General features: G+C 40.5%; 1 protein-coding gene across 1 annotated transcript in view; it reads right to left on the minus strand.

The window, feature by feature from the left end:
• Positions 1-15767, minus strand: part of TACR3 (tachykinin receptor 3) — a 65595-nt gene that overhangs the window by 32950 nt on the left and 16878 nt on the right. The window contains exons 2-3 of the mRNA XM_005287868.3: positions 1281-1469; positions 231-381 (exon numbers count right to left, since the gene is read on the minus strand). Of these exons, the coding sequence (XP_005287925.1) occupies positions 231-381; positions 1281-1469 (340 nt within the window). The remainder of the gene's footprint in view (positions 1-230; positions 382-1280; positions 1470-15767) is intronic.

Genomic DNA, 15767 nt, shown 5'->3' on the forward strand with positions numbered 1-15767 from the left:
TTGGAGTAAAATCCAAACATTTACATCATTTGTTTGAACAACAACCACACCGGAAAAAAAAACCTTGTCAAAATCAATTGCGATTTTAATTGAGAGTTCTTTTATAACGGTCTCAAATGCCATTCTGTCTGAAATAAAACACTTCCAATACTTTACAACATAATTGCTAGTGATTTCAGCAGGAAAAAAATCAATATAAATGTACTTAGCAAGGTTTAATGGAACAGTACCTTTCTCTTAGCTTTGAGCTGCTCGTGGTATTTGTCAGATGTGTCACCTGGAATCTCTCCTCCCCAAAGGGTAATTCCAACTATGGTATAAGTGATACCCATGACAAGCAGTGGAAAGCAGTACACTAATACAATCACAATGACATGATACCTGCAATAAAAGAGCATTGAACTGATAAATGCTTTGAGAGGGACTATTCAGATAGAATTTTCTGAATGTTTGAGAAATAAACAGGACATTTTCTCTACCTAAAGGATCAGCGTCTCAGATGGTGCCTATTTACACCAGCTGGGGATTTGGCACAGTATTTTTTTTTTACTGTCAGTCATGAAAGTCTTAAGTAAACTGCATTAAAAGCAGACGGAAAACTGTTTAAGATCTGAATTCATTATTAAAACCTATAGTTCTGATTCTGAACGCATACTGCTATTAATCAGGAGTTACTCACTGAAATCAGTGAAGTTACAACACTGTAAAATAGTGTTACTGAGACCCAGTTTTCTGGGTAGCCAAATATTGCACAATAAAGTATTGTACCCATAAACAACTTTTAAAATCAAAATATTTGAAAAACTGGCATCTTCAACTATTGATATCAAAGTACAGACTTTGTCATTCACCCTGCAGTGCATGGGGATGCCTCCAAAACCTATATAACGTAAGTCCTAGTTTTTGTGGCAGTGTAGTGAACTGCTATCGAAGAGCAAACACAGAATTTTAACTTTGGTCTTGACAGGTAAATGGAAAGATCTCCTTCCATATAAATTTGTCACTCATAAGTAATGCACCATCCCAAACTCATGCAGATTAATGGCTAGGTCCTTAGGTGGTGTAAATCAGTGTAGCTCCATTGTCTTCTGTAGCGCTATGTTAATTTACACCGGATGAGGATATGGCTGAAAATCTCTGTCACCCACATTGTGAGTATGGGATAGGTACAGGGCTTGATTTCTTGGCCTGCAAGTTATTCTTGCCGTCCCTCTGCAAAATTAAAATAAGCCTGCAGTTTAGATCTAGCCATGCCTGAGTTTAAAAGCAGAAAAGCTTACGTAAAGTGCTGTTTTGGACCACCTGGCCATGCTACATAGCAAAGAGTTCTTCCAGGCATCACTTTGGTTATGGAGTAGAGGCACTGGGGAAATGCAAGAAGGAAAGCCAAAATCCATATACCGCCAATGACCACCTTCGTTACAGTTGCAGACAGTCTGGGCTTCAGGGGATCGATAATGGCCATGTATCTGTATAAAAAACAAACAAAAATCCTTCATGTGAGAAATCTTCAGTGATGACTGTGTTCCTGTAGCAAACCAGCTTGTGCAAAGGAGTGAAAAGAAGATAGTTATTTTCTTGTCTTGGGAAGGCCCAATGGCATTATATTCTTCAAATGATCAGTGACCTGACCCAGCTCCCATTAAAGTCAGTGGGAGGTGTTGTTTTTTTTTCTCCCCCACCACCCTCCATTTGCTTGAATGGAAGTTGATTCAGGGTCTTACTGTATGTCTACACTGCAATTAATCCCCCCCTGGCTGGCCTGTGCCTGCGGACTCAGGCTCATAGGGCTTGGGCTAAGGGGTTATTTAATTGCAGTGTAGACATTTGGGCTAGGGCTGGAGCCCAGGCTCTAGGACCCTGTGTGGTAGGAGGGTCCCAGAGCTTGGGCTGCAGCCCGAGCCCAAAAGTCGACACTGCAGTTAAATAGCCATGTAGCCTGAATCAGCTGGCATGGGCCAGTCATGCGTGTCTAATTGCAGCATAGACATACACTACAAGAACACACGTTCTGTAACTAAGAATGAGGTTGGGGGAGAACCACTAAGCTAAAACCATGGCAAAGAAGATGGTTTTTTGTTTTTGTTTTTTTAATCTCCAGCTAAAGGGAATAAGGAATGTTGTTAAAATGAACATTTTATGTTCCAAATACTTTAACAGTTTTCCCTACTTTTCTGTATCTAGTAAAAGGTTAAAGGGGTTTTAACAGTGTGCCTACCATGGTACGAAGGTTGAGGACTTTTTATACCAAACCCTAAACCTTATTTTATACTGTTTAATGTTGGACAGTGATTGGGTTATGTTAACACTTTGACCTGTATATTCCATCTACATTAATACAACAGTGGTCTCACAGAAATACCTGTAGTAATATAACAAACCACATTTGGCTCGTGATCAAGATAGGATGCTTCAGTAATCGTTTGCTGCAAACAACAGATTTGTTGTTAAATTTAAAGTTAACGATCACATTGTAAAAGTTACATTGGTGTCCAAGACCAGCATATGGCTACAGTCTACTTTAAGAGTTGCCCTGTATCTAGAGAAACTGATACATACCCATGCATTTTATTAAGTAGGCATACATTTCCTTCAGTTTCACGCAATCAGCAATACAAACAAGGCCAGATTGTGACTGGTCCCTGCACGGTGGGAGGATGGTGAGAGGAACTTTATCTCCTTGTTGCACCCCTCCCCAAACAACACAAAAGATGAAGGCACTAGTAGAAATGTGTGGCTAAGATGATTGCAACCGCTTGCGATTTTGATAGTGATGCTTGAGGCAGAATAGCATCTATCTGGCTTTCCTGTAACTGTGTTGGCTATACGTTTAAGGTGGTACCTCATAGAAAACTATCAAAAAATAGGAAAAGACAGCCCTTCAGTAATTCCAGTCTCTTCAGGAGGACACAGGATAAAGAACATGATGGAAGGCGCAGGGGGTCTGGGGAGAGGTGTGATTTTAAAAAGTGAAAATTAACTTAATCTTTCTGTCTTTTGATCTCTGTCTTGATGGAAAAAGCAAATCAGAACCAGAACCTCCAGTCCATAACTGTATATTTAATGTGCTTTTACATATCACTGCATAACTCTGCTTTGATCTCTAAACTGAGTTCCAAATGAACACCTTCTCCACTAAATTCCCTGATCACCCTCCCCCCATTTCATTTACCAACACTGGTAAATTAAAAGACTGATTCACAAAGGTTGGTTTTCATTATTAATTAGTATGTTGCAAGGCATGGGCCAACACTGTCTTTTAAAGAAGTATTTCTTTTTTGTGAATAGACTTACTGAGTACGTTTATTTGATCTGACACTCTAAAGTTTTCAAAGCCTTGAAATGGGAAGCCTGGAACCATGGAGGCTATCAGAGCTTCTAAACTCCCTGCCATGGAGCTGGGAGCCTGGGAACGCTGGGATGAGCATCCAGATCTGTGGCTGTGGGGCAACCCTGCCCTGGTTCTGGAAACCCCAGAGCTATGAGGCTCCTGGACCAGCTGGTTCCCTGTGTTGCCTGACTCTTAAGCAGGCAGCCCTGGGATTTTGGAAACCCTGGAGTCCCTGGCACAGGGCAGTCTGCATAGTAGGGCTGCCCCAGAGCTGCAGACCTTCAGAACCCCAGCAGCTGCTGCCTAAAATTGACATTCTTATCTATTCGAGTCAGCAGCTCCTATGATCCCAAGGAGCATATTTTGTTTTAGAAATACCATGTGTCAGTGTTCCTGAAATGAAACTTTTTCGGGTTCATGGGAAATTAATTTTTTTTTGTTTCAGTCCAAATCAGAACAAAACCAAGCTTCCAAATTTCCCTGGAACTGGAAATCTGTAGTTTTGGCCAGCTCTCTGATCCCTAATTACTGATGTTTTCTATTGGGTTTTGTAAACTATTGCTTTTCCCCCACCAACAACTGCAGTTGTTGTGTAAATTGCAAATCACAAGTAGACTAACAACACTAAAGGTTATGCTCACTTCCACATAGTATTTATCTGTTATGAAAATATTAAGCATAGCCTCTTAAGGGGAAAAGAAAACCCAGAGGAATATGGATCATTCATCATTAGCTGTTTTTGAACTCTTAAAAAGAAGCCATGTCTGTTCAGGTTTCACTGGTTTACCAGTCACAAAGTTAAATACTAAGTCAGCAGCAAATTTATGGCTAGGGATTTATTATGGTGTTCTCCTCTCTCTCCTCCAGTGAACACCCCTAGCATCTGCCTACTCATCAGTTTGTTCTTTCTTTCTCTTTCTACCCTATGTACTGTCCCAACCTAATTTTCAGATGTACCGAGTACTAGCAAATCCCACTGAAGTCAGTGAGAGTAGCAGGTGCTCAGTACCTCTCAGAATGAGGCCACTAATAATTTTGCAGTAGTTTCTAGCACTACAAATTACATGAACTACACACATGCAGAGCTGGGGGTGAAACCTGTAAAGAGCTCTGACATTTTGACTTAAGGGAAAATCTATGTTAGCTATCAGCAACAGAAGGATTCTTAGATATACACTAAGCTGCAACCAGCCAACGGAGTGCAATGTAGTCACGCAAGTATAAGCCTTGATTCTTCAATTGGCTGTGGGGGGGGGACTGCTGTGTCCATGCAGAGGCCAATTTACTTCAGCAGGGCTCCAAGCAACAGGCCTGTTGATATGCAGTGAATATAGAATTGGAGCCATAGAATGTCCAATCTTGCTCCCGCTGAAGTCAAGGGCAAAAAATTCTCACTGACGTCATTTGGTTCCAGATTGGACCTCAAAAGACTTTTGGCACCAGTGGCAACAAGCAGATATTCTGTGCTTCTGAAAAGTCATGCCGCAAATGACTAATTCAACAAAAATAAATGGGATGTGTGTGTTTGTGAATCAGAAATGCAAATCAACAGAAAAGATTTAGTGCAAAAAAATTAACTCTATGCTTGTTCATCATAACAGCCAGTTGAAAACTGTTATTATCCCATCCAGCATAAACACCAAATCAACACTTGGAAAGTAATTACAAGATAGGATATACATATCTAGAAATGGATATATGTAAATACAGCTAAGAACTGATGACAAGTAAATATGTGTATTCAAAAAAAAATTCAATTAAGTCATCACCTGCAAGAATGACTTGTGAATTATTCATCCTCTGCATTGAGTTCTGAATTTAGATTTCTAAATTCTGATTTTAAGAATCTTTAGGTGGCAGTTAATTCTTAACTTTCATCATTAAACTTTGCTATTTGGGTTGTTGTGACCATATTAGAGCAATCATATGCCTACTGAAATTTTTTCTAGGTATCAGTTTGGACTGACCCAACTCCTATTAAAGTTAATGGTAGTCTTTCCACTGATTTAATCAGAGCTGGAACAGGCACCACAATACCTGATGTGTAATGGTTTTCAAAGACACTGGACTCCTTCTCCTTCAGGACTGATCTTATCTGCTGTGCTCAAAAGAGAGACAAATCTTGTTTCCTTCAGGTCTGCTCAGTTTGTCTGGCCAAGCTCCAGGATTTACTGTATGGTACTTGCTTTTTAGTCCCCTAAATCAGGAAAATCTGTCTCACACCTCAGGAATCATTAAAGGTCCAGTCCTGACTCAAATAACATTAATGAGAGGTTTTAGTCATTGACTTCAGTGGGAGCAAAATCAGATACGCTCTGTAGTTGTGTGAGTGTTGCACTTTATTGGCTTGTTACTGCTCACAAATAATATAAAATCCTTCTATAGATGATCCATAATGTACATTTTCCATTGACTCATGTGTTTAAAGTCCTGTATACAGGGCCAGCTCTAGGATTTTTGCCGCCCCAAGCAAAATCAATTTTGGCCGCCCCCCCCCCCCCCGTTTTTTCTTACCCCACCCCCCGGCCCCGCCTCAACTCCGCACCTTCCCCAAATCCCCAGCCCTGCCTCCTCCCCACAGGCTCTCAAGCCTAGGAGGGAGGGGGAGAAGCGGCGCGCGAATCAGCTGTTTCGTGCGCCGCGGCCGCTCAGGATCTCCCCTTCCCTTCCAGGTTTGAGAGCTGGGAGGGAGGGCGAGCAGCGGCATGCGAATCAGCTGTTTCGTGCACCATCAGCAGTGGAAGTGAGCTAGGGTGGCCAGGGCACATTTTTAAGGGCGGCAGGGGTGGCATTCTGGCCCCGGCCATGCCGCCCCTAAAAATGTGCCGCCCCAAGCACCAACTTGTTTTGCTGGTGCCTAGAGCCGGCCCTGCCTGTATAGTATATCTGGAACTATAGGACCAACAATTCAGTCCCAGATCTGCAGGTGTTATGTTCACATAGTAGGCTCTCAATAGCTCAGCCTTATTTTGATGTCACTTGTGTGAAAAGGAAAAATCAGTTTGCTTTCAAATGACTAGTGCTAAGTCTCCTTAGCACATATTTTTAAAATTGTGAAACAATTGAGTAAATACTTTTTTTCTTATATCCCACAATGTCAGAGAACCAGGAAATGTGTATGTCTAAAACAAGCTAAATGCCATCCCACATCACAGAAAAAGCATAATTCAGTCCAGTTAAGAGTAATAGAACCTTCAGAGGAAGGGGGGAAAAAAGACAGCTAAGATGCATAGGGGACTGCAAACTGTGAGTTAGTAAATAGAGAGCAATTTTCCTGCATTTAACACATTATTTGGACAATTGCAGTAAAAATACATACATGTAAAAACAATGCCAAGTTCCAAATTGAATTTTACAAACACCCATCTGCAGTCACAGTTGGAATCCATTAAAAGTGCTAAATGATTTGTCTAGCTTACTTACAGTTTGCTTGTAAACTGATGTATGTGTGTGGGGGGAAATTAACCTACTCAGCATAAGTTGGAACAGGTAACTGGGATGCTGATAGAGGAAAGAGATTAGAAGAAAATTATGAAGTTTGCATAAAAAGAGGTTCATCTGCAGCAGAGACCACTACAGTTCTTCACAGTGCACAGACTCTTTTCCTCAAAGCTGTGATTGGTTACCCAATATTGTCTACTGCATTGGTACGGTATTTGGATTGACTGGTAATTAAGAAATTCAAGGATAGAAGGGCAAGATCCTAATTGTGGATGGACCTAATTAAAAACACTGCAGTAAAGAATCCTCCATGGGATGCCTGGAAATAGCAACACAAGCTAGAAACCTGGAGGTTTCTAAGACATTTTCTAAATGACCAAAATAACTCCTTAACCTTTGCGTTGTTTTATGTCCACCTACAACAGACACATGCAACCCTCGCCCTGCAAACCTTTGCTCATGAGAGTAATCCATACTCAAGCAATTTAGCATAACTGATTTCATGGGACTACTCTAGTGAGCAAGGACTACCCACATGAATAAGGGTTTCCAGGACTGTGCCCTTGGATGTTGAACTACTGTCGCTGCCTGGTTTTTATGGCCAAAATTATCAAAAGTATCTGATGATTTTGGGAGCCCAACTTAAAAGACTCTAAAACGGCTTTGAAATACACTTCAAAATCTTTCATCATATGAATGAGCTAGTATAAAAGGGTCACACTTTATGTTAAGTGATCATTTATAAAGGGTTAATACATGCTTAAAACATTACTGAATCATTTAACTGATAAATTACATGAAGTCAGTCGAAAGTATTTTATCTGGTCATAAGCTGTTTAGTTACTGGTTAGACTCAATATTCTATGACAACTGAGCAAACATCTATGAATTTCTATTAACCCTTTAAAATTATTTATAGATGTACCCTTAGTATAAAGTGAGACCATGAAATGTAAACAAAAAAAGGAGCCTCCCTCCATGACAGTGGCGCTCTCAGAATGATTCAAATGATTGTTAATGTCTGTAAGTGCACACATTTATGTAGTTCCGCTTGATGTCCTAGAGTAGGATGAATGTACCAGACAAGTAACAAAGTACAAATTATAAGCAGCCTGACTTTCAAAGATGATGAGCACCTGTAGTGGGAGGACATAAACACAAAGAGCCATGTTTTAAACAGCAACTAGAGGATGTCCTAGCCTGGAATTCCTACATTTATTAAGCTCCCTGCTGCCAATGCATCCTGATCCTCTCTGGTAACTCTGAAGGACCAGAAACTCTATAAACATTCATCTCCATTTATTTATAATAAAATATTAAAATATAATTATAAAGCCATGTATATACACACAACAGTTCAAAATAAACTACAAATTCCTTAAAACTATTTACACAATTATGTCCTCTTATCAATTGTATTTAAATAGTACTGAGCAGTATTCTAAGGATCAAGTCTTTGAGGAGGTTTGATCAGTCTTCCAGAGTGTGTTCTCACTTCTGTTGAGTTTGAGCACGGTGTTCTCTGTGGAGGGGGCTCACTTCCTGACAAATACTCACAGGACCCAGATCCTCTCTTTGTTGTGTTGGAAAATATTGAAGATGAACCTGATTTTGCTAGAGAAGTCCTCTTTGGAGTCTCCACTAGGTAGGATCTGGGAGTTTCCGCTAAGTTCTGAATAGTTCCAAATGTTTGAGAGCTTTTGAGCCAAACCCTGTTCCTGGGTCTCAGATCAGGTAGTGCTTTTCTTCTGTCCTGAAGGTATGCCAAATGGAAGATGACTGAAACAGTACCTTCCAAATGGGGAGGTGCTGGCATAGGTTAATGCCTAGTTAATGGCATAGGTTCTTTAGCAAGAGGGATTTGCTAGGGGTGTGCCGTACCATCTAATTTTGAGAAGACTTTGGCTTCTGATAACTGAGCTAATATCTGATCCACTGTGGGAAGTGTGCATCTTTTTTTGCACATGCTTTTACTAGGTTGTGTAAGGGCTACACAAATCTGGATTTTGCCATTGGGCTTTGATACTATAACCACCCCTGCACACCAATCTGTGGGTTCTTCTTTCTGGGAAATAACCCCCATGTCTTCTATTCTCTTTAATTCTTCTTTGACTTTCCCTAGCAAGGGTATAGTAATGTGCCATGGGGCTGTAAGAGCAAAGGGAGTTGTTGATGGCACCAGTTTTATTTTGTATTCCCTTGACAGCTATCCGAGCCCTGTGAAGATGTGAGAATACATCTCCTGCATAGCTTACTTTCTGCCATTAATGCATTCCAGTTTCTCTGCTGGGTGTAGTCCTTGTACTGCTGGTAATCCTAGTAGAGGAGTTGTCTATCTTTATATTACATATTACTTGTTGAAGAACTTTCCGTCCTTTCTCCAGTTTCCCACGGCACTGGCCACAAACATTCAATATAATGTTACTAGTTGGTGACAGTTAGCAAGTGAGATTGCACCCTGACCCCAATTAGTTCCTCTGGAGAAGGCTGACTGGGGTAATTGAAGCTAATTATCTAATTAATTGAGGAGGCTGGGTGAGTTAAAGAACCAATTAGTCCATCAGCTCAAGACTGATAAGAAGGGCACAGGAAGGAAGTGAGGGAGAGAAGAACTAGGCTTGCTAAACCCAGTCTCACTGACATCTCTGGAAAGGGAGATCTCTGGTCCTCTCGGGCCCTAGGAAAAGGGCTGGAAACACAGGGGACACTACACAGCATTACTGCACAGGACCATAAAGGTGTTAGTGGAGGGAACATAAACAAACAGCATGGTGTGGATACACAATCACTGGAGTTAGAGTCATTTATGTGATGCTAGAAGACAGGAGCAGAGCGCACCCTACTACATAGCCCCAAATAGAATCTTATTTGGTCTTTTCAGAGCTCCATCCTGGAATCAAGTATTATCTTTTTTGGGAATGCAGTTACTGCTGCCCCTGTATCCATTTTAAATTTACAGTCTCAACCATTGATATTCATGCTTGTGCACCCAGTGTTCTCTGTTCTTTTGGGAATATAGTCCCTAGAAGTATGCTCTCATTGTTATCTGATAACACTCCCTCTTGGATTGTTTCCACTACTCTTGGCGATCTGCATGCTATTGCACAGTGTCCCATTTTGTGGCATCTCCTACCTTCCGCCTTGTTAGATGGACATAGTTGCAAGCTGTGTCTTGCCACATCTTCTTTAGCTTTTCTAAGCTTCCCTCCTATTAAGGTTTCTTCGGTCTCCCACTCTCCAGTTGTGCACTGTTCTTATGGTATAAATTTGGTCTGACTGCTCCTTTTACATTTGGGTCTTTTTCTCATTACTGTGTTAATTTTTGTCTGAAGCAGTTTCCCATATATTGTTAGTATGCAAGTGACAAAGCTGTTTCTTTACATCTTCTTGGATTCTTACTTTTGCTAGTGTGAGAGCTGGGTCTAACTGAAGCTGTACTGATAAACTGGTATCTCTTATTAATTCTTTTATTCCATATTTTGAACATTAAACAAGACTATGAATGGCAGTAATAAAAGTCTGAGACTTTTCCCTTGTGGCTGGCACCTCCTACTAAATTTGGCCCTTTCTATGTAATATTCTGTCTGCCTATGAAATGGGCATCAAAAGCCTCTTTCACTTTGGAGTATTTTATCTTTTCCTCATAAGAAGATAACATCAGAATGGCCATACTGGGTCAGACCAATGGCCTATCTAGTCCTGAAGCCTGTCTTCCAACAGTGGCTGGAAATGAACAGGGCAATTTATTACATAAGAACATAAGAAAGGCCGTACCGGGTCAGACCAAAGGTCCATCTAGCCCAGTATCCTGTCTACCGACAGTGGCCAATGCCAGGTGCCCCAGAGGGAGTGAACCTAACAGGCAATGATCAAGTGATCTCTCTCCTGCCATCCCTCTCACCCTCTGACAGACAGAGGCTAGGGACACCATTCCTTACCCGTCCTGGCTAATAGCCATTAGTGAACTTAACCACGATGAATTTATCCAGTTCTCTTTTAAACTCTGTTATAGTCCTAGCCTTCACAACCTTCTCAGGTAAGGAGTTCCACAAGTTGACTGTGCACTGCGTGAAGAAGAACTTCCTTTTATTTGTTTTAAACCTGCTGCCTATTAATGTCATTTGATGACCCCTAGTTCTTGTATTATGGGAATAAGTAAATAACTTTTCCTTATCCACTTTCTCCACATCACTCATGATTTTATATACCTCTATCATACCCCTCCTTAGTCTCCTCTTTTCCAAGCTGAAGAGTCCTAGCCTCTTTAATCTCTCCTCATATGGGACCCGTTCCAAACCCATAATCATTTTAGTTGCCCTTTTCTTAACCTTTTCTAGTGCCAGTATATCTTTTTTGAGATGAGGAGACCACATCTGTACGCAGTATTCGAGATGAGGGCGTACCATCGATTTATATAAGGGCAATAATATATTCTCAGTCTTATTCTCTATCCCCTTTTTAATGATTCCTAACATCCTGTTTGCTTTTTTGACCGCCTCTGCACACTGCGTGGACATTTTCAGAGAACTATCCACGATGACTCCAAGATCTTTTTCCTGACATGTTGTAGCTAAATTAGCCCCCATCATATTGTATGTATAGTTGGGGTTATTTTTTCCGATGTGCATTACTTTACATTTATCCACATTAAATTGCATTTGCCATTTTGTTGCCCAATCACTTAGTTTTGTGAGATCTTTTTGAAGTTCTTCACAGTCTGCTTTGGTCTTAACTATTTTGAGCAGTTTAGTATCATCTGCAAACTTTGCCACCTCACTGTTTATCCCTTTCTCCAGATCATTTATGAATAAGTTGAATAGGATCGGTTTGAGGACTGACCCTTGGGGAACACCACTGGTTACTCCTCTCCATTCTGAGAATTTACCATTAATTTCTACCCTTTGTTCCCTGTCTTTTAACCAGTTCTCAATCCATGAAAGGACCTTCCCTTTTATCCCATGGCAGCTTAATTTACGTAAGAGCCTTTGGTGAGGGACCTTGTCAAAGGCTTTCTGGAAATCTAAGTACACTATGTCCACTTGATCCCCCTTGTCCACATGTTTGTTGACCCCTTCAAAGAATTCTAATAGATTAGTAAAACACAATTTCCCTTTACAGAAACCATGTTGACTATGCTCAACAGTTTATATTTTTCTATGTGTCGGACAATTTTATTCTTAACTATTGTTTCGACTAATTTGCCTGGTACAGACATTAGACTTACCGGTCTGTAATTGCCGGGATCACCTCTAGAGCCCTTTTTAAATATTGGCGTTACATTAGCTAACTTCCAGTCATTGGGTACAGAAGCTGATTTAAAGGACAAGTTACAAACCTTAGTTAACAGTTCCGCAACTTCACATTTGAGTTCTTTCAGAACTCTTGGGTGAATGCCATCTGGTCCCGGTGACTTGTTAATGTTAAGTTTATCAATTAATTCCAAAACCTCCTCTTGTGACACTTCAATCTGTGACAGTTCCTCAGATTTGTCACCTACAAAAGCCAGCTCAAGTTTGGGAATCTCCCTAACATCCTCAGCTGTGAAGACTGAAGCAAAGAATCCATTTAGTTTCTCCGCAATGACTTTATCATCTTTAAGCGCTCCTTTTGTATCTCGATCATCAAGGGGCCCCACTGGTTGTTTAGCAGGCTTCGGGCTTTTGATGTACTTAAAAAACATTTTGTTATTACCTTTGGAGTTTTTGGCTAGCCGTTCTTCAAACTCCTCTTTGGCTTTTCTTATTACATTCTTGCACTTAATTTGGCAGTGTTTATGCTCCTTTCTATTTGCCTCACTAAGATTTGACTTCCACTTTTTAGAGGAAGTCTTTTTATCTCTCACTGCTTCTTTTACATGGTTGTTAAGCCACGGTGGCTCTTTTTTAGTTCTTTTACTGTGTTTCTTAATTTGGGATATACATTGAAGTTGGGCCTCTATTATGGTGTCTTTAAAAAGCGCCCATGCAGCTTTCAGGGATTTCACTTTAGTCACTGTACCTTTTAACTTCTATTTAACTAACCCCCTCATTTTTGCATAGTTCCCCCTTTTGAAATTAAATGCCACAGTGTTGGGCTATTGGGATGTTCTTCCCACCACAGGGATGTTGAATGCTATTGTATTATGGTCACTATTTCCAAGCGGTCCTGCTATAGTTACCTCTTGGACCAGCTCCTGCGCTCCACTCAGGACTAAATCTAGAGTTGCTTCTCCCCTTGTGGGTTCCCGTACCAGCTGCTCCATGAAGCAGTCATTTAAAGTATCGAGAAATTTTATCTCTGCATTTCGTCCTGAAGTGAAATGTTCCCAGTCAATATGGGGATAATTGAAATCCCCCACTATTATTGAGTTAGTTATTTTGATAGTCTCTCTAATTTCCCTTAGCATTTCATCATCACTATCACTGTCCTGGTCAGGTGGTCGATAATAGATCCCTAATGTTATATTCTTATTAGAGCAAGAAATTTCTATCCATAGAGATTCTATGGAACATGCGGATTTGCTTAAGATTTTTACTTCATTTGATTGTACATTTTCTTTCACATATAGTGCCACTCCCCGCCCCGCACGACCTGTTCTGTCCTTCCGATATATTTTGTACCCCGGAATGATTGTGTCCCATTGATTGCTCTCAGTCTACCAGGTTTCTGTGATGCCTATTATATCAATATCCTCCTTTATCACAAGGCACTCTAGTTCACCCATCTTATTATTTAGACTTCTAGCATTTGTGTACAAGCACTTTAAAAACTTGTCACTGTTTATTTGTCTGCCCTTTTCTGATGTGTCAGATTCTTTTTTATTGAGTGTCCAGTCCCAGTTTCTGACAGTCAGAGGCTTAGGGACACCTAGAGCATGGGTTCATGAAGGATGGACCTATCCCCTGTCAACCAACTTATATCTTGATCTTCACAATGTGCCTTGGCAATGAGTTCCACAGGTTGATTGTGCGTTGTGTGAAGAAGTACTTTTTTTTGTTTGTGTTAAACCTGCTGCCTGTTAATTTCATTAGGTGACCCCCTAGTTCTTGTGTTATGGGAGGGGGAAATAACACTTCCTACTTTACTTTCTCCATGCCATTCATGATTTTATAGACTTCTATCATATCCCCCCCCTTAGTTGTCTCTTTTCTAAGCTGAACAGTTCCAGTCTTTTTAATCTCTCCTCATATGCAAGTTGTTCCCTATTCCTAATAATTTTTGTTGCCATTCTCTGTACTTTTTCCAACTCTAATATACCTTTTTAGAGATTGGGCAACCAGAACTGAATGCAGTTTTCTAGGTGTGGGCACAGCATGGCTTTATATAGTGGCATTATGATCCTCCAATGAGGAGCAGCGTGCACCGTATATCAGCAGCAGCATCACCCATGGCAAATATCAGGGCATTACATTGAATTTTAGTGCTTTCTCTGTTAAAACAGAAGTCATCTAGAATTGTTCAAATCTATGGATCTCAGCTGCTTGAGTTGCCAAAATCAGACTTCTCTCACAGGGCCATTTGTACTCTGGGCTCCATTGCTGTGCTGAGACAAGATTCTGCCTCCTTCCTGCTGCAGCTTTCACAAGTCTCTTCCTTGATTTTCCATTTTCACTGCTCTGGAATGTGGTGGTCTCATCTTTCCTTTACTCTATCTTTAGAGAGAGGGATTCATTCATTTCTGAAACCATGTAGTCTAAAGGATATAGACACAAAGATCCATGTTTTAAGCAGCACCTAGAGAACTCCCTAACCGGGAAGTTCCTATGTTTAAACTCCCTGATGCACCATATCTTGGTCCTCTCTGGTAATTGTGGAAGACCAGGAACTCTACTGCTACACCAGAGTACCCACAAATCCCATGGAGATCCATGCCAGCTGTAGGTGGTCAGCACCTTTGAAATATAGGCTACTTCTCTTTTGGTGCTTAAACATGGATTTAGGACCCAAACTTTTGACACCAATTGGCTCAATCTCTGTCCAAAAGTGGAAGCAAGTTTAATAGAAAACATCTACCATAGACCAGGAGATAAACACGGAGTGTGTGGGGGTTACTTTACTTCTTCAGGAGGATGACTGGAAATGTTCACATTTGAAATCATATTCTTTTCTTTAGGCAAAAATATCACACACATGTGCATGGTCAGAAAGTGGCATAGAGTCAGGTTCTGGCTGGCAGATCCTTGAGAAGCACATGGACATAACTGAACCAGAAAAAAAGTATTCAGGAAGAAAAGCCCCATGATTCTGCATCCTTGTTCCAAGAAGACAGAAATGTATCAACTTGGAGTGAAATATTTGGAAAATCCAAAATAAGTCTCGTAATTGTTACCATTATACTGTAAGTGAAGTCACTGAGAAAATGAAATTTGAGACACACTGTCAGATTTGAATTTCTTAGGTCAGCATTTGGTTTGAACTTGTCAGATATTTCCTGCTTCATATAGGGAAATTTGAGGGGAGAGACTATTGTAAACATTGTCTCTATATATCTGGAAAGAGGGGTGGGGCAGCCTCACTTTCCTGGCAACACGTGATAAAGTAGATATCAAAACAGTCTCGTTCAATGCAAAACAAAGAAGATAACAAAGAATGTTGTTTGTGCCCAAACTATCTATCTAGTTATCAATGAATCTGTTTGCAGGCGCATTCTGAGTTCACAAAGCTCACAGGGTAAGACACACAATCTTTCTCCTGTGTCTTAGATTGGCTGACCCAAATACCATGTGAGGGGAAAGATCAGAAGAAGCTTATTCCACTTGCTGTCAGAGAGAGAACACTATTTCCCACTCCCCAAAATCACGAGATTTTTACAACAAAAAAAAATACATTTGAAGTTCTTTTGTGTTTTTTGCCTTTTGATATTTGGACTCACATATTTGTTTTTCTCTGCAACTGTTAATTTTATATGAAACCTGAGATACTCATATAATCACAAGACAGAGGCTATAAGAAAAACACCAAATATCATGAGACTCGCAATAAAATTGCTACACAGACAGGGAGAAGCTGGTTTTCA

Source organism: Chrysemys picta, chromosome 5 (genome assembly GCF_011386835.1).
Source record: "Chrysemys picta bellii isolate R12L10 chromosome 5, ASM1138683v2, whole genome shotgun sequence".
Lineage (NCBI taxonomy): Eukaryota > Metazoa > Chordata > Testudines > Emydidae > Chrysemys > Chrysemys picta.